Source organism: Macaca fascicularis, chromosome 2 (assembly GCF_037993035.2).
Source record: "Macaca fascicularis isolate 582-1 chromosome 2, T2T-MFA8v1.1".
Lineage (NCBI taxonomy): Eukaryota > Metazoa > Chordata > Mammalia > Primates > Cercopithecidae > Macaca > Macaca fascicularis.
This window is the reverse complement of record NC_088376.1, coordinates 105,474,237-105,497,376: the sequence shown is the minus strand read 5'-3', so window position 1 is coordinate 105,497,376 and position 23,140 is coordinate 105,474,237. Positions and strand designations below refer to the sequence as shown.

The following is a 23,140-nucleotide window of genomic DNA, read 5'->3' as shown; positions in this document are numbered from 1 at the left end:
AACAGGGGAAGGCAAGACCAGAAGCCACCAGAAAAGGACAGTACAAAAGTTAACATAAAGATTTTTGCAGAAGCCAAAATATGTTAAACATAATACATATAATACATAAATGTATTTTGCTAAATAATTGACAACCTATAAACCTCAATCCTGCTGTTGAAGCAAATGATATTATGTATTTTTTTATTAAAAAAAAAATGAGAAACTGGCTACTGCTAGCAAGTAGTTCTATTTAAGCAAGTGGCCACAGTTTGGCTGGCCTTCTTTCTTTCCAAAACAAAGGTGTCTGTCCAAGATATGTGAATATTTAAAAACCCATTTTAGATTCAAACATTAATAATAACCAACAGATATTACCTGGCAACTCTTAATATAAAAGCCACTTTTAGTGGCTGCTTGTGGGTTTTTCAGATTTAACCAGGAAGAAGTATTTCTGTCCTTGGAAGGTTATACCGCTTTCTCTTCCACTAGCAGCCCGTCACCTCCCATATCAAGTGCCCACCGTGGCCTGCAGTGCGATAACGGATGATAAAGGAGAGAGACCCACCTGGACCGCCGATTATAACTTCTGCCTCGGTGGTAACTGTCACTTCTCTGGCTTCTACTTCGACTCCGACTCCTGCTATAGTAGCTATCGTAGGTGTAGGACCTGCTTTAACAGCAACAACAAACACTAAATTTTCCCACTCAAATACTCATATGTTCCTATTTCTTTTTAGGATCTTAGGAGTGTTCTAGCTTAGAACATGGGCACTAGGTAACAGCGTGAGGGTATATTTCCAAAACAAGTACTGGAAACATTTAACAATTGCCCCCAAATGAGACTTAACATAATTAAAGAGAAAAATTTTAATTTCTTTTCTGCGTTGAAAAATACCATAAAATTAACGAGTTAGTTTAAATCTGGTGGATCTTTGTAGGCAATTATATTCAATAAACACCTGCCATTACAATTTGATACTGTCATTTTTGATACTAGAGTACAGTGGGCCAACAGATAAAACCTGTCAAAAAGACCTCATTTAGAAAAGGTATGGTTTCAGGAGACAAATATATGCATTTAGTTACTCAATAAAATACCACTTTGAACTAACAGTTTATAAAACAAGATCTTTCAGTTCTGCCCCACTGATGGTTACCCAATCCCTGTTCGTACCTGGACCGACTGTGGGGATCATATGAGCTGCTCCTGGATCTGCTCCTGCTGGACGTCCTAATATTAATCACATGAAGGACCATCATCTTCTAGATCAGGGCAGGATGGGCTATACCAAATATCTAGACATTTATTTGCCCACCAAGGTGAAAATACAGTGAAATCCCACAGCTACATTTGTTTTGTTTTCATATCAAAAGTATATTGGATTTTCTAAAAAGCCTATTGGATTTCCTAAGATGAAGTTTTATGCAGTTCTTCTCTGAGATGCATATAAAGTCACTAGGGAGGCTCTACACTGGGTGGTTAGGGGAAAGGTCTGTACAGGTAGGACCTCTGTTAAGTAAAGTGAAGTGACAGCAGTAGAAAATACCTCAGAGGCAAAAGAGGGAAAGCAGCTAGGAGAACTAGAAATCTGGGGCCACCCTTCCCCCAACATATATGCTTCTTCCTCTTGGTCCCCTCTCTACAGTCTTCCTATCCCAATCTCTAACCCATGTCAAGAGGTAAATGCAGATGTAAAACTTAGGTTAAGGAAGATGCATGTGGGGGAGGTGGAGGTAGGGGTCAAGGCTTCTTAAATATTTCTACTGCTTCTCTTGTCTCACTCTGATAAGATCCCAACAGAGGAATAGTCAAGAATTCCACAGCTCTTTCACAGAAAAAACTACATGAGAAAATAGGCCAGTATTATATTCAGTAATGACATGATTCTTCTCAACAACTACCCCCTCTATCTGTATAGCCTTAAAAAGTGGACATGATGGAGACCACATCACAGAGCGAGATCACAAGCTCACCTATGACTTTTGTAACTCCGGTAGGAACTGCTCCGGCTTCTGGTTCGGCCTCTGCTGTACCATCCTCTGCTCCGACTTCTAGAGTAGCTTCTTGATCTACAATTAAAGCAATTGAAAAAATATATAATTATGTTAACTCACCATGATATTAAAATTAATTACTGGTAGGGCAGGAAGAGGAAAACACAAGAAGAATGGCCTCTCACAAACTCCTGACAGTGGATGTGACAGCGTCAGCTAACGAGGAAATCTCAAAACAACCATGGTTAAAATCAAACAGAAGAAAATGAAGAAAAACAAGAAAAGGCTGGCACAAGTATGTACATAGAAGACTGATTTATAACACCAATAACACTGAGAAGAAAATAAACCAAATCTCCACCAATGGTAGAATGGGTTAAAAAAATTAAGGTAGAGACATGTATCTCTAGAATACAACGTTGAATGAAGAAGGCAAATGTAGAACATCTATATATATAAAAGTATTTTATTTATAAAAAAAACAAACATAACATTGTATGAAGATAGAAACATTTGGGGTAAAACGATAAAGACAAAATTATAACCAAAGTTTAGAATAATGGTTAACTTTGGGACATAGGCGTGCAACTAGGGGTGGCACTGGTACATCAAAGCGCTATTTTTTTTTTTTTGAGGAGTCGTCTCACTCTGTCACCCAGGCTGGAGTGCAGTGGCGTGATCTCGGCTCACTGCAACCTCCATCACCCAGGTTCAAATGATTCTAGTGCCTCAGCCTCCTGAGTAGCTGGGATTACAGGCATGCACCACCACGCCCGGCTAATTTTTGTATTTTTAGTAGAGACGGGGTTTCACCATGTTGGTCAGGCTGGTGTCGAACTCCTGACCTCGTGATCTGCCCACCTCGGCCTCCCAAAGTTCTGGGATTACAGGCGTGAGCCACCCCACCCGGCCCAAAGTTCTATTTTTTTAAGCTAGATGGCAGGTACATGAGTATGTATTATATAGTTTTTTATACTTTAATCATTTTTTATGTCTAATACTTAATAAAACAAGCAAAAATGTAAGCAGTACAATTCTGCCCCTCTGCATTCACTTGGCTCCCCACCCTTCTCCCCTACTTTAAGCCTGTCATTCAGGAACAGAACAATACCTCTGTGTATAGGTGACATTATGTAATATCACCACAGGTTTTATTCAGTATGCACTTATGTTTTGGAAGACTGACCTGCTTCCAGTATATCTGCAAGAAAATGAATACATCATGTTCTAATAAGATCGTAGTCTTTTATTCAACCAAAAATAATAAAGCCAGACCCTATGAGGTGACTGAATGATCAGTAAGACACAGTTCCTGACTTCAAGGAGTTCGCAGCTTAATGGGGGTGTCAGGCCCAGGCAGGTAACCAAAACAGGGAGGCAGGGCAGCACTCAGGCTTATCCCTCTCAGTCTACTACCTGTTAGCTACATAGCCTAGAACAAGTCCCTGAGCCTTTCTATGCCTTGCTGTCTTCATTACAAACTGAAATACCACCCACTCCAAGGCAGAGGTGGGAAGGTAAATGAGAAGAGTGGCCAGCATCACTAATAGCTCAGAGCTGTCTCTGTGTAAATGGTAAGGTGGATCATAATCAGATAGGAAGCTGGAGTCGCTCAACAGGCAACTACATCTAGCAACAGGAACTCAGAGAGAAAAGGCCACGAGGAAGAAGAGAAGCTGATAACACAAGGACGAAATGGCCTGAGTAGGAGAAAGGAGAGCTAGCAGAGGGCTCCAGCAGTGAGGCTGAAAATATGCCACAGCACTGGCCATCGGAGGTACCTGAAAGTCTTAAGTCAGTAAACTAAGAGATGCAGGGAGGGGAAGGCACAGAAGGCAGCAAGCACACAGCCGAGGAGAAAATGGGAGACCGAGTATAGACGGCATGTGGCAGTTCCTTTTTTAAGAAGTCTGGGTAGGCAAGGGAAGAAAGACTGATGAATGACTAGAAAGGAAAAACATGTCAAAGATTCTTACGGTATTTTCAGTTCAAATGATGAGTATCAAGCACAATATAATAAGGGATATGAATAATTAAGAAACAGGTAAAACCATAAAATATTTACAAGAAAAAGAATGCAACACAACTGCTTAACAACTTCCTATTACCATCACAAATATTTTTAGTTTTTAATTCTCATCTGTTATCCATTCTATGCTGACAAATTATGATGCAATTTATAACAATAACAAAAAACCTTTTCATGAAGGTGCAGAGTGACAAAGTTGAGGAAGAGGTGTTTTAAATTCTTTTATTGCTTTTCAAACAACAACAAAAAAACCTAAAGATGATCATGTTTATCCCTATCCCACATCTAAACTAAGACTCAAGTCTTGGGCAGGTAATTTTGCCTCTCTGGCCCTCACCTTCCACATGCGTAAAATGGAAGGTTAGATTAATGATCTGCAAATTCTATATATTCTATCAATTCAGGATTCCCTTCTAAGGCATTGCTGACTGGCAAGAAGCAGCCTCACCTTTCAAGATGGAGAATTTACCAACTATCATGGGAACTCATTTCTAGTGACAGAGAGCTTTAAATTGATAGTAACAGAGTTTTGTAAACCCAGCCCAAATTTCTCCTCCTGAAATTCCCTCTCCCTAAGTCCTCAATCTACTCTTTGAATCACACAAAACAAGACTTCTTATTCCTTTCAGATATTTGGAAATAGTAATTCTGTCCCTAATTCTGATATTCTTCCAAGCTAAACATTAACAGACTCTCTTTGGGAGAAGGAAAGAGAATATTGCTCACCGATAAGATGATGTGGAGCTTCTCGACCGACTTCTTGAGTGACTGTAGGAGACAGACCTTGTTCTGTGTCTTGATTTGGTTTCAGATTTACTTCGAGATCTACTTGGACTCCTGGACTGGCTATCATCATCCCGACTAGGCGTCTGCTCATCACTTGAACTCTCCTGATTTCTTGGTCTACGGTTTAAGCGTGCTGTCTTTCTTACTTCATCAAAGAGAGACCCAGGCCGAACTTTATTTTTGCTTTTAATTTCTATTCTCAAGCCTTGTGGTTTCATTTCAGGCACAGTGGTCAATGCCTTAACTTCCACAGCACTGGATGTGGCAGCAGTAGGTGCTGCCAGGTTCCCCACACCTTGCAGGGGCTTCCATTTCTTATCAATGAGGTTGATCTGGCTCTTCTCAGCCACCTCCTTCTTCCCGGTACTTTCTCCAGCACTAGCCAAGCTAGCAGAGCTGCTGTCCTGTTTCCCCACTTCACTCAACACTTTACTTTCAGACATGCTGCTTTCCTGTTTTACCACCTCTGCTTCAGGATGTTCTGTTGCCATATCCTGCTTTAGAACAATGTTTATATCTGGGGTATCAAGCCGTGCATTTCCTAGAGGGGAAGCCTCCTCTACCTTTGCTGGGGAACTCCTCTCAGGAGTACAGATCTCCATGTTGTCATCTGTTTGAAGCACATCTTCCACTCCATTGGTAACACTTTCTTCAACATGCTGAATGTTTTGTGAACAGGCCACGTTTTCCTCAGTATTTAAAGCTGTGGGAGAAATACTGAGTTTACTATCATCTTTAGTAAACTGATCAAGATCTGAGGAAACAGTCACTGTATTATGTTTACCTGAAAGGTTGCCCTCTTCACAGGATTTCTCAGGTTTTGGAATATTATCTTTTATGGTTTCACTGTTTTCAGAAACTTTTTTCTCTTTTGACTCCTGAGTAACTTGCTTGTCATCAATCTCCTCCTCCTCCTCCTCTTCGCCAAATTCTAGTGGAGGCTGCCAGTGAAATGCTTGCTTTCGTTTTGGAGCCTTGTGCTTTTTGTCTTTTTTCCCTTTCAATTTCTCTTTCACTTTTTTGGTGTGTTCTCTTTTAAGATTTTCCTTTGACCCATGTTTGTGCTTTTGTGGCTTTCCTCTATTGTTTTCCGAATTGGAACAGGACCCCTCAGACTCAGAAGTTGATGTGCGCTGTTTGCTTGATTTCCAAGCACCATTATCATCAGGCAGTAAAGTATTTGCAGACGACTTGGTTGTGGGTTTCACTTTGATGTGAATTTCACTAACCTCTGATTCAGAATCGGATGTGGCCTCACCTTCCTCCTTGTCAGAGGATGGACGGGAGTCATTTTTACTGTTTTTAGTTACATCTCGTTCTGAGTTTGACTCAGAGTCCCATTTACTACCAGCATAATTCTTCCTTTTGGGCTTACTGCCATTTCTAAGGTGATCAGAAAGATTCTCTTTCAAAGTTCTTTTTTTTGAATGAGGGCATTCCCGTTCAGGTTTGGATTTTTCTTCACCTCTGTTTTTTTCTTGTTTATTATGTGTTCTTTCCATTTGGCCCTGCTTTTCTTTCTCCTGGGCTGACTGTGCAGCCTGAACACTTGACTGCTCACTGTCTGAAGAATAATCTAAAGATGATCTGCTCTCGCTATACTTTCTCAAACATGAAGACCTGTCTCTACCTTTGACATATTTACTGTGAAGTGTCTTTTCAGAGCTGCTGCTGTGTTTTTTATGCGAAACACTATTTTTTTTCCCACTGGATCTAAGTCTCCTCTTACCTCGCCTTCCATCATCACTGCTAACAGAAGTATATGAAGATGATCTACTACACTGTGAATGATCACTGTATTTATTTCGTGAATGAGATCTAGATGATGGAGACCTAGACCTTGAATGTGAACTAGCTAGACTACGTGATCTTGTATATGATCTGGAATAAGATCTACTCCTAGAAGATCTGCTCCTTGACCTTGGTGAGCTTTCTGAACTTCTATCACTGTATTTTGAATAAGTGCTCTGATCACTTTCTGAATTTTTTTCTCTTTTATGGTAGGATGATGAGCTACCAGTCTCTTTAATATTTGCTAAACTGTAAGTGCTTTGGATGGGTAGCAAATGGGTTGTTTTAGCTTTCATTTCCTGAATTCGCTCATAAGAGGGCTTCCAAGGTTTCTGTCCAGGCTTCCATCTTGAAGGGGGGGGACTGTCACTCAGTGGTATTACAGGAATATTTTCTGCTACAACTGGTTGTACTACTACATTTTCATTTTGTGCCATGGTTGATCTTAAAGGTTCTGTTTTAACTGGTTTATTTTCACTTAACTGAGAAGCTGGTTTTCTTGGTGATTTTGATGTTCTCTTTCGGTGCCCAGACTTGGAACTAGATCTGGACTTTGATCTACTTCGAGACTGTGATGAGGACTTTGACGCAGTCCTTGATCTTGAGCTTCCTCTAGAATAAGACCGTGAGTGAGATTTTGATCTGTATGAGTCTCTGCTGGAATGGGTTAAAGAGCTCTGGACATCCTTATCAGATTTAGACCAGTCTCTCTTTGATGAGTGATGAGACGATAATGAGGAAGAACGAGAACTCCTTTCTCTATCACAAGAGGATTTCATTCTTCGAGTGGAAGATTTTGAGGATTCTATGTCAGACAGTATAAGAATCCTTCTCTTCTTAGTTTGTTTGTGTCTTCTGCAATGTTTCTGCTTTTTCCCTTTCTTTTTATGCTTAACCTTTTTTTCTTTTCTGCGTTTTTTATGGTGGCCATCAGAGTGTCTTGCTGTACTAAGGTCTGAATAATATCCATTATAGGACCATGATCTGGATCTCTGGGACAAGCTTCTTTCATCCCATCGACTTGAACAGGGGTCACTTAACCTATAGAAAGGACATAATATTCATGCGGTGATTTATAAGCATGTTTTCTACGCCTAAGACACAGCTTTGTTAACAACAAAGTTCCTGACCCCATTAACACTTTAAGCACACGCAGGAAGCATGAATCAGAGTTATAGGCCTGGTCTTGTTATGCTTTCAGAGACACACACTGAGAACTACTAACAAATTCACTTATAAAAGGATTTTTTTTTTTTTAAGCTAAGCAAAGAACCTTACATTTGTTAGGGAAATGTGTTTGAAAACCAAACCAACTAATCACAAGAATACTGCTGAACTCAATCACAAGAGTTTCTGGCTGTTACCTGCTTACAACCCTCTGCCTCTCAGAACAGTTTTTGAGGGTGAGTCAAACCAAGGTCTTAAACAATTTGTTGATTTTCTTAAGATGCAGGATAGCTGCCTGAAACTAGCATGAAGCTTGTTTTTTCTCGGCCTCATAGAGGTAATCCAGATTTCCCCTAAGACTGTAAACTACTTAAAAAAGAAATTGAGGAAAAAGTACACGAAAACAGATACAGGCTTTACAATCTGAGCGTTTATGTCAAGGCTCAGAATTGAAAGTCCTCAGCACCACTGTGTCTAAGCCACTTCTACACAGCAGATGCATTCCTTTTCCTCCTTTTCCCAATCCCAAACCACTCTGCAGGATGCCCCCAGAGAAAAAGAGAATACTACCATGGAGGATCACACAGGGTCCCATTAGCATATTTCTCACTAGCTATTCTGCAGCCTGTCCCCTTCCTAAAATAAATATTCCACTGTGGGACAGTACTGAAGGTAAGAGATGTGTACACTTCTAAAAAAGCAACAGTCTCTGAGATCAAAAGTCAACATGTACACCGAATGCAGGTTTTCCCATTTACCAATGAACTCATCAGTGACCTGGCTGGCTAGGAAAGAATCTGCTATATAATTTCTAAGTCCTAATTATTTCTAAAATTGACTAAGAGGTCATTAAAAGATACAGGCTTATAGTTTTTGTTTAAGGAAAACAGGATTTTGATTGAAAAGCCCAAGTTAAGAGTACTACTTTCACCAAGTAGTCCCAAACGTATTTCCTTTGGTCACAGTCTAATTCTGACTGTGAATCTTTCATTGACTCTTTAATGAAAAGTCCAGAATTGTATCCAATCCCTTTAACACTTAAAATATAACAGACACAGGATTATGCTTTTACTCAAAGTTCTTACTTATCTCCTTTACTCCATTTTTCTCCACTAGGTGGTCTATATGCTCTTAATCTCTGCATTTCCTCTTTCCAGTGAGGAGGAGTTTCACTGCTGTCATCATCATCTGACTCAGAACAGGATCTTGATCTTGGAGGTGTGTGATAGCGCTTTAAAAACAAAAATAATACTATTTTTAAAAATGCCTCTCCACAACAGTCTGCTATATGACAGAGTTAAGTAAAAGACCCAATCTCAGATCATCCCATCAAAGGTAATGATTTAAGTTACCAAAAGGATGGTCTAAAGTTCTTCCTTTTTTTTTCAACTTTTATATTAGGTTCAGGTGAAGTTATTTCAAACAAGGCATTAAAAGAGATAGGCAAGGCTGAGATTCACCTGTAATCCACATAAAATTTTCCTCTTTAAAGTCTTAATGATTTCTCAGCATACTCACTGATGGTTTCACATGTTCCTCCTTTCATACTCAATTAAACCCATTCAAACACAGCAGTATACTTTGCTCTAACAGCAATACCTTCCCATAACCATGGAAAATACAATTAGTTCCTTGAACAGATTTTGTATTATATCTAAAATTAAAGCTAGGATTTTAGCAATAGGTAAAAATCTTTTATTAGATACATAATTTCAAAAAAAGTCTTATCACACATACAATTGTGCCCCTTCCTTTAATCTTCCGTCCAGACTTTGATACAGATGGTTTCTGATCACTTACAATGGGTGCAACATCAGGAATCTTCCTAGGAAAAGAAGATTGTGATGAAAATTAAAAGTAAGCAAAGAAGCTAGAATTTTTAATAATGAAAACATATTATGTTAAGCTATTAATTCAAAGATACATGCCATTTTGCAATCACTTTTTAAAACAAGACAATATCAGGCTTTAAAAATATTTAATAAACTAAATAACTTTATGCAAAGACCTAATTATAAACAAGGACTCTTATACTTTTCAGCTTTCAAAATAACTCTTCATAGGGAACTTATCAATAACACCAGCCATTATGGTATTTCCGTTCATGAAACATTTTCTTTTAATAATTCTAAACTTTAGTCTAATACACAAAATACATTAAATACTATTTTCTCAGATTAAATCTGAAGCGACATATTCACTCTTCCAATGCAGAGAAATAATCGTTGAACAAGTTGACAAAAGTAACTTATTTATGATACTAAATTGTATCTCCACTCACCAATTAATTATGCACTATTCAAATTGGAAAGCATGCTTCATCACTCAAATGGATCTGAAGACTTCAACTAACTCTCTATTCTGATAACTAAAACCTTACCCCTTTAATAAAAGGCAAAGGCAAGAAGATCAGGAATAAAATCTTTCCAGATCACCAATAAGGGCTTCCGTGACCAACTTGCCCAACCTCCTCTCCCTACTAGAATGTGAATTCTGAAAGATACGGTACATATCACTCAATAATCTAGTCTCCCATATTTCCTACATATCATTCATTAATCTAATACTCCCATAGTATCTTTCAATGTGCTTCAAACATGGATCATGTTCCATACATGAGTGTGGAATGCAATAAGCTGACAGAACTGTGTCTCAGAGAAATAAAAATATATAGTGTAGTCATCCTACTTACGGTTCAGGTTCTGCAGTAACAACAGGCATATCTCTTCTCAGTAAAAATCGGTTCTCAGGCACTGGAGGAATCTCTTCTGGGCGGACCACAGGTTTTTCCCTTTTAGCACTGGAATCAACTGACCTTTTTTCATTGGTATCACTCCTCTCAGAGTGACTTTGAACAAACCAAGTCGCTGATTAAAATGTATAATGTTTGCATTTCATAATAAAAGCACATAAAATTAGACACTGAAACAACAGCATAATTAATGATAGCTTACAAGTCTCACTCAAAAGAGTTACATGATTTTCACAAAGAGAAAATATATCAACCCAGTGAAAAACCCAAAGACTAGAATTTTGATAGGAAAATTGGTAAATGATCCTAACTTTTTTATTTTAAGAGTTCCAGGTCAGGCATTGTGGCTCACACCTGTAATCCCAGTACTTTAGGGGTCTTAGGTGGGAGGACTGCTTGAGGCCAGGAGTCAGAGACCAGCCTGTTCAACACAGTGGAAGACCCTGTCTCTACGAAAAATTTAAAAATTAGCCAGACATAGTGGTACACGCCTGTAGTCCTAGCTACTCAGGAGGCTGATGCAGAAAGATCTCTTGAGCCCAGGAGGTGGAGGATGCAGTGAGCTATAATTGTGCCACTGTATTCCAGCCTAGGTAACAGAGCAAGACCCTATCTCTTAAATTAAAAAAAAAGAAAAAAAGAAAAAGGCCACGGGCGGTGGCTCATGCCTGTAATCCCAGCACTTTGGGAGGCCGAGGCAGGCAGATCACAAGGTCAGGAGATCGAGACCATCCTGGCTAACACAGTGAAACTCCATCTCTACTAAAAATACAAAAATTAGCCGGGCATGGTGGCAGGCGCCTGTAGTCCCAGCTACTTGGGAGGCTGAGGCAGGAGAATGGCGTGAACCCGGGAGGCAGAGCTTGCGGTGAGCCGAGATCGTACCACTGCGCTCCATCCAGCCTGGGCAACAGAGCGAGACTCCGTCTCAAAAAAAAAAAAAAAAAAAAGAATTCTTAGGACTATTTTGACCTGAAAACTGAAAACACACAAATCTTGGAGGTGAAATGCCTATGCTACCTACTCCTAGATTTGCCAGATTTCAATTTAGATAAAGTTTAAAAAATGCTATCCTTTTTCAGTAACAGGTAATAAAATTGAGTTTATAGAATTATACATACTTTTCCCATTCCAGAGAGTTTGTTTTTAGGTAAGAGTACATTGGTGTTTTACACATACCCTTTTGGATTCATTACATGTTTATTCCTTGGTTCTTCTGAACTGCTTGCTTCCTTTCGCCTCTTTTTAGAACGTTTAACTTTTGGCCTCCTCTTATGTTTCCTCCTTCTGCTTCTCTCATGTTCAATTTCACTTTCTGAAGATGATTCTGAAGAGGAAGAGGAATTGGAAGAGGAATCCGAGTCTTCTGAATGAGTTGGTTTCTTCCTTTTTTTCTCAAAAACTTTTAAGAAACATTAATAAAAACATTAGTACTAAACTTCAGTGCCTACCTTTCAGAGTAAAAAATGTGTTTACTGAATATCATAAAATATGCTTTACGTACAGCAAACAAAAAATTAAGTATAGACAGCTTTTTTCAAGTTTATAATAAAATTACTGGCAAGATTGTAAGGAAATAACTCCCTTGTCTTTATGAAGCCTATATTCTGGTTGGGTCAAATAACAAGAAATAGGACTGGTGCAGCAACTCGTATCTGTAATCCCAGCACTGTGGGAGGCCAAGGTGAGCAAATCACTTGAGGTCAGGAGTTCTAGACCAGCCTGGCCAACATGGTGAAACCACGTCTCTACTAAAAATAACAAAAATTAGCCAGGCATGGTGGTGCATGCCTATAATCCCAGCTACTCCAGAGGCTGAGGCAGGAGAATCACTTGAACCCAGGAGGTGGAGGTTGCAGTGAGCCGAGACAGTGCCACTGCACTCCAGCCTGGGCAACAGAGCAAGACTCTTGTCTCAAAAAAAAAAAAAAAAAAAAAAAAAAAGAATTGCATAATATGACAAATGATAAGTGCTAAGACAGAAAAACAAAGCAGTGTAAAGGGAATACGAAGATTAGGGTAGTTTAACACAACATTTGAACAGAGACTTAAAGGAGCAAGGGACCGTGTCATGCAGATATCTTAACGAAGGCTGTTCCGGACAAAGAGAATAGGCAGCACAAAGAACCTGAATGGTTGGCATGTCTGAATAAAGGTCAATGTGCCTGGAAGGCAATGAATAAGGGAAGAGTTTAAAGAGACAGCAGACAGCTGGACCAGCCAGGGCCTTAGAGACCACCGTAAAGACTTCTGCTTTGGATGACTGAAGAAGGGAGTCCTCGGAGGGTTCTGTGCAGGCGTGACATGAATGCAAACTATGGTTCAAAGGGATCACTCTGTTTGCTGTTAAGAACACACCATAGCGGGCCTAGGATATAAGCAATGAGACCAGTTAGGAGGCTACTGCTGCTGACAAGAGATTATAGGACAGAGGCAAGGTAAACAGTTACAACGCTACGGCAATAATCCAGACACAAAATACTGGTGGTCTGGATCAGGCTGGTGGCAAGGGAAGTAAGAAAAAGTACAAGATATACTAAAAGATTAAATGTGTAAGGTATGATTCAGAGGCACCAAGGGCTATTGCTATGCCACTAATTCCACTACTCAAATCTAGTTACAGTCTTCAACAATGCTGTACCTGTGGCTCAGCTTCATCTACTGTCAAAACAGTTCTTACCATCTTTTATTGATTTTGTGGCAAGTACTCCACAGTCAATAACTCGCACATCTGCATATGGTCTGCTTGCAGCATCGGTTTTCAGATTTTCAATTTGTTCGATTACTTCAAAACCAGAAATAACCAGTCCAAAGACGACATGCACCCTGTCATAATGCAAATTCAAGAAACAATTGGTTTGATGATAATTAAGCTATAAACAGTAATCAAGACAATTAACTGTAATCAATGACATGTCCACAGACCTGAAAATAAAACCAAACTGTCTGTTGTAGGAAGCAACTAGAATGGAATGAGAAATTGAAATCTGCTTCATAAAAGGAAACCATTATGCAAACTGGGCTTCGGTTTTCTGCCTTTAATACAATGGTTCTTAACCATTTTAGGGTAAAGATTCTGTAACATTCAGACTTCACTTGCACTTGGTAACTTTCCTTACAGGGACATCTCAAATTGTACTGCTTACTACCTGACCCATTTTGGAAAACAGAGAAAAAAAAAAAAGAATTACATTGCTGAGAAGGCCATCCCTGAGCACAGATTAACTCCTTCAGTGACATGAGAGCCATGGGGTTTCAAAACGACTATATTCTGTGATTCTAAAGAATAGTTTGGCTATGAGATTAAGCCAGCCATTAAGAGGGCTCTCTTGAGGGCTCAACCATGGTCCACTCTCTTTTTATGGCTGGCCACCCAAACACTTCCCCAATGTAGTAAGAATGTAACTCTTACCCATCCAGGTGTGGAGCAGGCTTTGTGGTACTATGTAATAAACACCAACATAAAGATGATGTCAAACACGATGTGTTCAGGTGAAGAGAGCAGAAAGGTTTAAACACAGCATGTAGAGAACAAAGAAGTAAAGATAAAAAGATAGGGGAAAAAGTTAAACATGATATACATCTAACCTTAAAAACCCCAAAACAGCAATAGTAGCCATTTTACTAATTAAAAAAAACTCAAAATTATAATGAATTACAATCATCTCTATTAGATTATATATATGTATATATATGAAATCAGTTTGATTTGACTTATAGCCATAAATACACAGCATGAATACACATAAAAATTAAAGTTACTCTCAAATCCAAAACAACAAAATACTTTAAAAAAAAGCTCTCAAAATTTATCAGCATAATTAAATAAGAAAAGCACCTCTTATTTGCCCTATGGAAAGAAAGTGTGATTAACATTTGCCTCACACACTTAAATGTTTTCTTATTTGTTATTTCTCATACTGAGTCAGTGCACATTTTTAGGCAGGCAAGACAGAGGTAGGTCTTAGGAGTTCTGTTTCCAGAATTCCTGCCCATCTTTCTTCACCCAAGGTGAAGCTCTGACACAGCAACTCTGAAAATGCGATAGGGAGAAAAGCTTCAATCTGCCATCCCTTCTGACAGCAAAGTAATGATGGATAACATTACAGACATTTTAAATTTCCATGGCCCAGAAAACACCCAACTGGCTTCTTCTACAGTCACCAACTGTCAGACAGTCACTCTTGGGAAGCCTACAGGGTACATTTGGTTAAGATATTTTGAACCCAAGCTAGTTTTCCCATAGCATTTTCACAGATCTTCACATTATATGAATTGCAGTAGAAAAAATTCAAAAGCAGATAATTAGACTCAGAATTATATACCACAAGCATCTTGATTTATAAGAATGAGAAACAGATATATAAGAGATAGAAAATTTGAAAGAGAAAAATATCACTAGATGTCAGGCCATGTTAAAGCAGTCAACTGTACTAGAAGCTCCCACATAAATTTTTGTATTCATTTTAAGGCAATTTTAAGACATGTAAGTGAACAAAACCCAGTTTTTAACCTTCGTAACAATGCTAAAAATATTTATTGTACAAGGATTTGTAACGCTTATACTTACATTAAGAATATTCAGTTCTGTAAGAGCACTACAGAATTTAATTTAAAAAAATTAAAATGTCAACTTAAGAAGTTCCAGAATTTCAAAGAAAATATCAAGTTTTAAAAGCACAAATCTCAAATATTCCTTAGAAGATTGAAAAGTGGAAATTCACGCCAATGTAATTATAAAAATAAAAACAGCCAGCAAAAAGAAAACAAAACAAAAACTATCTAGTGAATTAATGAGCCACTAGTGTTTAAACCATTAAACTAGCATCCAGAAACCACCTTGGATGGTAACTTCAAGATAGAAATGTGCTTTAATTATAAAACTTTACCAAAGTACACTAAAGACAAGAAATTTGTACAGAAGCTAGTGATTCTATTATATGAAAGATGTAAAGGGTGCTTTTATTTTTATTTATTTTGAGATGGAGTCTCACTCTGTTGCCCAGGCTGGAGTGCGATGGTGCGATCTCAGCTCACTCCAACCTCTGCCTCCCAGATTCAAGTGATTCTCCTGCCTCAGCCTACTGAGTAGATGGGATTACAGGCATGCGCCACCAGGCCCGGCTAATTTCTGTATTTTTAGTAGGACGGGATTTCACCATGTTGGCCAGGCTGGTCTCAAACTCCTGACCTCAGGTGATCTGCCTGCCTCAGCCTCTCAAAGTGCTGGGATTATAGGCGTGAGCCACCACGCCCAGCCAAGAGTGCTTTTAAAAAAGTAAATTTTTCTACAATGTAAGGGGTCAGCACCAAATATGTAGAAGTAAAAACAATGTATGGTTTCCAGATTAGATACACTCCTTCTCCTTCCTTGATCCTTTCTCCCGTAACTCACAGATCCTGTAGTATTGGGGAAAGCCTGCAAATTTTACTTAAAATATAAAGAGCCCAATTCAATTTGCCATCCTGGCTAACAGAAAGGCTGTAAAAACCACCTTATGGCAAACCTTTGGAGAAAATGGTGAAATAAAACATTCCAGAGTAACGTAGTGATGCAGCAACATACTACTTGAGATTCAATTTGAGGATGGAATAGCTATCTTTATGACATTCAAATTTAGTTTTTCGTTCAAATGAAAGCTGCCAAGAATAGGCAAACTTGGTCCTTTATTGTAGTAGTGCAGAAAACAAATGAAGACAGGAATGACTCTTTCAAGGACAACTCAGCCTGCCCATGGTGCCTAAATCTGATGTGAATGATTTAAGTCCATTACTTGCATCTGCAACTCAAGATACAGAAATATAAGTTTGTACTTTAATTGGATTAAATTACATATTAAGAATACTAAAAATATTTAACAAAAAGAAGCCCTCTGGGGTTCTCAACCTACATTCCAGGAGTAGAAATCCCAATGTAAAGCAGGGTTACTGGCACTTGGCTAATACATGGATGAACAGAGGACATTAGCCAAAGAGGGTTACAAAAGGGCAGAGAGAACTAATATGCACAGTCCAGACTATTCAATTCTACTAAAAGAAGCAGAGAGTTCATCTCACTAACTCCTAATCTTTCAGAACTCTCAATGGAAAAAAAAATTGCATTGATCTTAAAAGCAGCTGTTTAAAGAGTTGTGCAATGGTGACACATGCTCAGTAAGTTAAGGTCAGAGGCTATGAAAAATGTTTAAAATTTATGTATGCTTATGAAAACATACCTAAAAAAGAAAAAACCACAAAGAACATTTCAAATTATAAAGCCTTTCAATATTTATGCATTTCTATTTTCTCTTTTACTTAGAGACAGTGATTTTTCAGTTTCCCCGATCCCTGAATCTACTTTAAAAAACATGTGTACAAGGTATTTAAGCCTTATAAATCCTAGAAATTGACAGTGTCACTGCTACTCCAAAACCAATCTATAGTTTTATACTGTTATCAGATAAGCTTTTGCCCTTATACAGAAATGACTAATTCCACACTGAAATGAGAACTAAAACCATACTATAAACTATAACCCCACTCCCCCAACAGAAGATGTATAGGAACTTGGTGGAAACGAGCCACTGAAGTTAAAATACAGTTCCCAGGATTAAACATGAAAAATAAAACGCACTTGTTTTACATGTACTGCTGCTATATAGATAAAGCAGAAAGTTTTTTTTTTTTTCTTAAAATGTTTCAAGGCACATAACAACAGAATTAAAGAGATAAAGGCAAAGAAAGAGAGAGAGCCTTAGAGTAATGAGACATTACCTTTGGAGCGCACGGTGTAACACTCTTTCTGTAAATTTTACACAAAAATGGCAAGAAATAAATTGTAATACACTTTTAAGACAAGACTGAATCTATGTTTTAATATCAATATAACTTTGAAATTAAATATTTTCAAGTTTTATGCAGAGCAAGAAAGCTTTTTTAAATGGAGGGCTCTAAATTTTCTTTCATATGGGATATTTACATAGAGATGAATTATGCTTAAGAAAAGCATTGTGGCTAAGTGGGAATCTATTTAGATCCTTAATATTGTAACACAGAGTGCCAATAATAGCTATTAACATATTACATTTCCTTTCACAAATCCCAGAAATTAGCTAAGACAATATTTTCTCAAAAGAGAATAGTGCATCTTGAATACATACATAGATATAAAAAATCTGAATGCCCAGGAGCAGTTACTACCAGTTGAAAGCAAAAATTTCATTAGAAAAAAGTGAGTTAAGATCATCAAAAACAAAATTTCAAGGAACTTTTAACTAACTCACATCAAACAGTTAAAGAATCTTCCATGCTTCTACATTTGAAACCTTTGTTTGGTGACATACCACAACAGACTACTTTCAGAAGTTAACGAGCAAATGTATGGACCCTAGTTACTGTTCAGCAACATTAGATGCACATTGAAGTTAAGTCACTGAACATAATAATAAAGTAGCATAACTAACTACAATTTCAGGGACCTTCTCAGAGAATAAAAAGGCAAGAGAGATGAAAGCGTAAGTGCAGTCAAATCTTAGCCACCATATCTTCTTTTCCTGTCTAATCTCTGATTTTCCCCATTATGAAGAATTTTTTTCGGAGAACACACACTGACTAATTTTTATCTGTATTTAAACAAATAAATCTATTACTACTCAGATCAAAATACTATTATACCATGAACAAAATGCTTTATAAGAGTCTTGAATGTAATAAATCTTGAAATATTTAAAAATAAGCTTATCATAAAGGCATTGACAACATGAGTAAGTGTCAAAAAAGAACATAATGTTTGAAATAATGTGGAGTTTTCAATGAATGCTGCAAAAAAAACCAAATAAGTGACTGTAGGTGTAAAGTAGTATGGAAGAGGGAAATAAAGATAACTTCTGTCCACTTTAGCTTTTAACATGGGATGCTTTCCCTTCAACTCCTGAAACTATCATGCTGCCAGGGAAGAGGCACCAAATTGTACAGAATGACAACACTTGTATAAGGGTAATGGAAACTAACCAAGCCACTTGACAACGCTCTACCCATGTGTTCCAAAAGGCACCAAAATAGAAGTGCTTTCTAAAAATCAGCACTAATGTTAAGGTAATACACACCAAACATTACTAGATAAAAAATTTCTTCCACATTGCTAGTACATAAGTTACATAAACATTAAGTTATTAAGCCTGGATGTTAGGCATGACACTTGATATTCAGAGAATTTGGTTTATGGCTAAGTTTCACAAACATCTTAGCTCATGAAAAAATCTGAAGTTAACATATGAAGGTATTACCCCAAAAGAAAGGAAGGAAAAAGCTAGAACTTCTCAGGTTATTAACACTTACTAGCATTTCCTCTTACATAAATTTATGAATATGTGGGTAGAAAAAGCATTTCTACCCCGAATCTAGTTTTATTACCCAAAATGTCAACATAGCTTTACAAACCCCTTAAAACCAACCACTCCTCTACTCTCTTTGCTCCACTACTTTGCAGTAATCAGCACTCCTCTCCCATTTAGGTACTTGCAAGTCAGATTCTTAAATGACATAAAACATATTCTAAAACTCCTTATGCCCCGCCCCCCCATTGCCCTATTTATGACTGCTAAAATGTAGCAAACATGTTTTGTTTAAAGTTCAAAGTTTGACTCTTCCACATTATCTTGTTTTCTTACATTGTTATAATTATTAATGACCACTGACAGTGGCCAGTGACAGGAACTGTTCTTGCAGGCTCTGCAGACCTACTCTACGGCTGTGCAGACTCATGATTTAACAGCAGCTGATGAAGAGACTTCTGTTGCTCTTGATTTAAGATGACCCCAATACTTTTTTAAGACATTTTTCAGACTAAAGAAAACTAGGCAATTATGACTATTTCCATTAGGCAAGACAATGTTTGCACACAAATCATTCCACACATTCAGAAACTTAGGACTACCCTACAAAACACCTTCTTCCTTTTACATCCATATTTTCATACCAATGTTTAAGAAAAACTAACTCAAGGTACATACAAAACTAAAATCAAGGTTTCCTGACAGCTATATTAGTGTCCTATGCCAAAAGTTACTTACTACAAAGCTATAAACTATTTACTTAATCTTTTTCATGACTATTTTATACAACATCTTTGTCTTTTTTATTAATGTATATAAAGACAATGACAATTACAGTCAGAATTAATAAGCTATCACTAACAGCAAAAGGGGAAAGAATGTTTCCCCAAATGTCATTTTGTTTTCCAGCAAAATGCTTGATGCTTCTAATCCTTAACTAAAATAAATTCAGAGCAGAGTGGTTAATAAAATTTTGAGCTTAAATAAGCTTAAATTTATAGTAAAGGCATTAATAATATGAATAAGTGTGCAGGATTCTTTTTCTAGCTATCAGTTTCTTCCAGATTATAAGTAAAATTTCTATAACCTGGACTTTACATGCTTTTTCAAGAATTTAGCATAATCTACAGAATGAAAAGGTTGGACTAGATAATCTCTAAATCCCTTTCCATTCTATGACTCTATATAATTCTAGTTTTTATTGTGGTTTCTTCCTATTCTTTAACCTAAAAAATAAATAAGAATACAAAGGACAAAATAAATGCCAAATTAACCTGGTAGCTTTAGTCCCAAGTCTTTGAATTCCTTCAAAAACGTTCAAAATAAAACCACTGTTTCCTTAGTGATTCAAGGGGATAGTGCCATATACCACTTCTTCCACATTTCTTGAGCAGTACTATTCCAAAAAGAATCAAGTTTTCTTCTATATAGACCCCCAAGAGCAAAATCATTATAACAAATACAGTAGTAGAAATAAAGTTACTGTAAAAATTACAAATAGATTTATAGAAGAAAATCTGATTTTCATTATGTATATAATTGTTCCAGCCAAAGAAAGCAATATAAGCAGAATTATGTTGAATAAAAATGACACATGCCTAAGGAAGGGGGAGTTTTTAAATGTGTAAGTAATGAAGACAGTAGTTTATGCACAAAACACAAGAATCCTTGAGGGATGTTTTGCAAATACCCACACTAACAGCACCAAATCTACTCCTTAGGAATTGCAGAGTAACAGATTCGTAACAAAAACCACAAAAACAATTTTGCAATGATGTATTAAAAATCCTTATTGAGCTCATAAAGCAGGAACTATAAAGACAGTTCTTTTTATTTTACCACCATTCTTACACTATCCTTTCTTTTTCAGATTCCAGAACTGACACTCAAGGTGCCATATGAGGAGTTGTGGTAACAGGGTAAAAGGCAGGAGCCATCCTTTGGAAGCCATCAGCAAGCTCTGTGACCATCAGAGCTATTATCTGTGATCATATACATAACCTGAAGACAGCGTATCATATTTTAATACTTTCAACTCCAAAAGGCTTCGGGCTTGTAAAAACATAGTTTCAAAGATTTTTCTTTCATCAGCCACCATCTCCATTTTTACCTATCCTTCCCATAAATGCAAGTATATGTTTTAGTTCTGAAACATGAAAGTTAATTTGATTTTATCCTGCAACTCTTGAGAATTGATCTTTCTAGCCAGCATAAAGAAAGTATACAGACACAAAAATCTTTAGAAAAAATACAGGAGGATTAAATAGTCAATTACTTCCAAGATTGCTTACTCTTTTGCAAAGGGACTGCAAACCCCTTTCTAGAAGGAAATTTCAAACTAAAAGTAAAAAATTTTCTTTCAATCAGAAGTTCACAGTGATTTCACTACCATCTAAAGTAAATTAACTTTGAAAATAAGTGTAAAAATTGTAATTGCAATTTATTGATTTAAAATTATTTGGCATTCCTCCTCAAAAATTGTAGTCCAATATAAAATTAGGCCATGTAGAAAACAGTAAAGGCCTTTACTAGATGTTCCTAGAAAATATGTAAGTACTAAATAAAATAAAAATAAGATGTTTTTGAAGGGAGAATTTCATATACTGAATTTTAATTAGTGTATGTTTAACGATAGCATTTTTAATGAGTTTTAACTCTAACATTTTATGAACAAGCTAATGTATATAACAATATCAAGAAGCTGCTGCTACTTGATAAATTTTAATTGTACTGATATAAAAAAGGAAATCTAAAAGAAACTTTAGAGCCCTCAAATGGTAGCTTCTTGACCAATGAATCATAATGTTTTTCATGTTCACAGTTCAGATAAGCTTAAAAATGGAAATGGGAAACCTCAACCAAAGGATAAACAATTTTTACATTAAGTTACTATTAAAAAGTCTTTCTGAAAATATTTCTTTCTGCTTTGTATTGGCTCTTAAGAAGGTTAAGAATAGAAAATCACTCTATTAAAGAAGAGTAATAACAAATAACCTATGGGATCAAAACAAGATAAGAGAACAACTGTTGTAGGTCTTTTACCTGTATAATTCTAAGCATAATCTTTTATCAGTTTTCCATTTTTAGGACATTCTTAGGAATAGAATGCCCCTTATCTGAACTTTATCAGATCATGTAGAAATATATTTTTCAGAAAAATTTAACATTTGAGTTTTATATGTCAGTAATATACTCCTTTAAAGACAGGGAAGCGCCATTCATATTCATTCAGAAAGATGACAAAGAAAATGTTTTCAATAAATCATTAATGAAATATTTCTCCAACATACATAGCACAACTGAGATTCACTTCCAATCAAAAACAATAACCCTCCTGCTGGACAGTTATCTTTCACATTTTATATGACAGAATTATGATAAAAATAGGTTTTGAAGCAGCTTTAGATAAGAATATAACTGAAAGTATGCCAAAGGATTTATTTAGAATTTTCAGATAAGAAAAAGATAAGTTTTTGATTGTGCAGTGCACATACATGTAAATATATTTGCTTTTTCAAAAGCAAATTTAGTATTCTTAAGTTTCCTGAGTGACAATCTCATAAATTTTGGTGGAAATGATAGCAACAATGGGTTATTTCAATTATGCATGGAGACCTCATAACATTTGAGTTTTCTAAAATGTGTGCTCAACAGCAGGTCACCTATCTCTACATAACATCAGAAAATAACAGTACCTCTCTCAAAATTGCCTCAAAGAGCAACAGTAAGAGAAAAAGACAACCATGCAATGGTTTACTCAAACTGCTTTCCCTGCTGAGGGGGTACAATAACTGAATCCGCTACTATGAACAATTTTTACATGTTCATCAATAGTTTATGTTCCAATCTAGTTTTGGTAAGTGAGCACTCAAATTTAACAGGGGCTTAAATATGCCATCATCTTTTTTGAAGAGTAATAGAGTAATCTTTAAAAAGAGTAATCTTTTTTGAAGATGATGGCATATTTTGAAAACAATGTGTAAATTTTAAGTTTTTTAAGTCCCATTCTTCCAATCCAGGATATATGCTGAATGCTGAGGCAGTTGTTAAGATGTTCTAAGTTTCAATGATATTAGAAATAATAAAAATAAAGCTGACAGAATTTTAGCATTAAACTTGGTTTAACTATACCATCTTTCTTATGAACAGCGCTTCTCTGTTTAAGAAAAGCTCATCTCTGAATTATGCCTACTCACATGAAAAACTGGGAACCATTGGTATGTTTCCCTCGATTTGCCATTGACAAAAGGAACGCTCTGTCATGTTTGAGAATAAAGTTTTCATCTGTTTGAAGAAAACACAAATTTGTCAGTCTCCAATTATAAG

At 36.8% G+C, this 23,140-nt stretch overlaps 2 protein-coding genes across 12 annotated transcripts in view; one reads left to right on the top strand and one right to left on the bottom strand.

Moving 5' to 3' along the window:
- LOC102125177 (uncharacterized) overlaps positions 1–23,118 on the top strand; it is a 34,090-nt gene extending 10,972 nt beyond the window's left edge. For 2 of the 5 annotated variants that reach the window (XR_012431058.1, XM_045386433.3), the window contains one exon: positions 20,685–23,118. Coding sequence is in view for 2 of the 5 variants with exons in the window: in XM_045386433.3 (XP_045242368.2) it covers positions 20,685–20,697 (13 nt within the window). In the remaining 3 variants the exon portion in view is untranslated. Of the gene's footprint in view, positions 1–2,124; positions 2,273–11,823; positions 11,944–20,684 lie in introns of those variants that run through there. The other 3 variants (XR_010585092.2, XR_012431057.1, XM_065540446.2) reach the window with 3 other exon arrangements.
- Positions 1–23,140, bottom strand: part of NKTR (natural killer cell triggering receptor) — a 49,589-nt gene that overhangs the window by 4,419 nt on the left and 22,030 nt on the right. The window contains exons 6-17 of one of the 7 annotated variants that reach the window (XM_005546777.4): positions 23,011–23,098; positions 13,915–13,944; positions 13,183–13,328; positions 11,682–11,904; positions 10,443–10,598; positions 9,488–9,575; positions 8,836–8,981; positions 5,577–7,624; positions 4,733–5,495; positions 1,957–2,052; positions 1,157–1,213; positions 548–652 (exon numbers count right to left, since the gene is read on the bottom strand). In XM_005546777.4, coding sequence (XP_005546834.3) covers positions 548–652; positions 1,157–1,213; positions 1,957–2,052; positions 4,733–5,495; positions 5,577–7,624; positions 8,836–8,981; positions 9,488–9,575; positions 10,443–10,598; positions 11,682–11,904; positions 13,183–13,328; positions 13,915–13,944; positions 23,011–23,098 — 3,946 coding nt within the window. Of the gene's footprint in view, positions 1–547; positions 653–1,156; positions 1,214–1,956; positions 2,053–4,732; positions 7,625–8,835; positions 8,982–9,487; positions 9,576–10,442; positions 10,599–11,681; positions 11,905–13,182; positions 13,329–13,914; positions 13,945–23,010; positions 23,099–23,140 lie in introns of those variants that run through there. The other 6 variants (XM_074031814.1, XM_005546778.4, XM_005546775.4 and 3 more) reach the window with 6 other exon arrangements.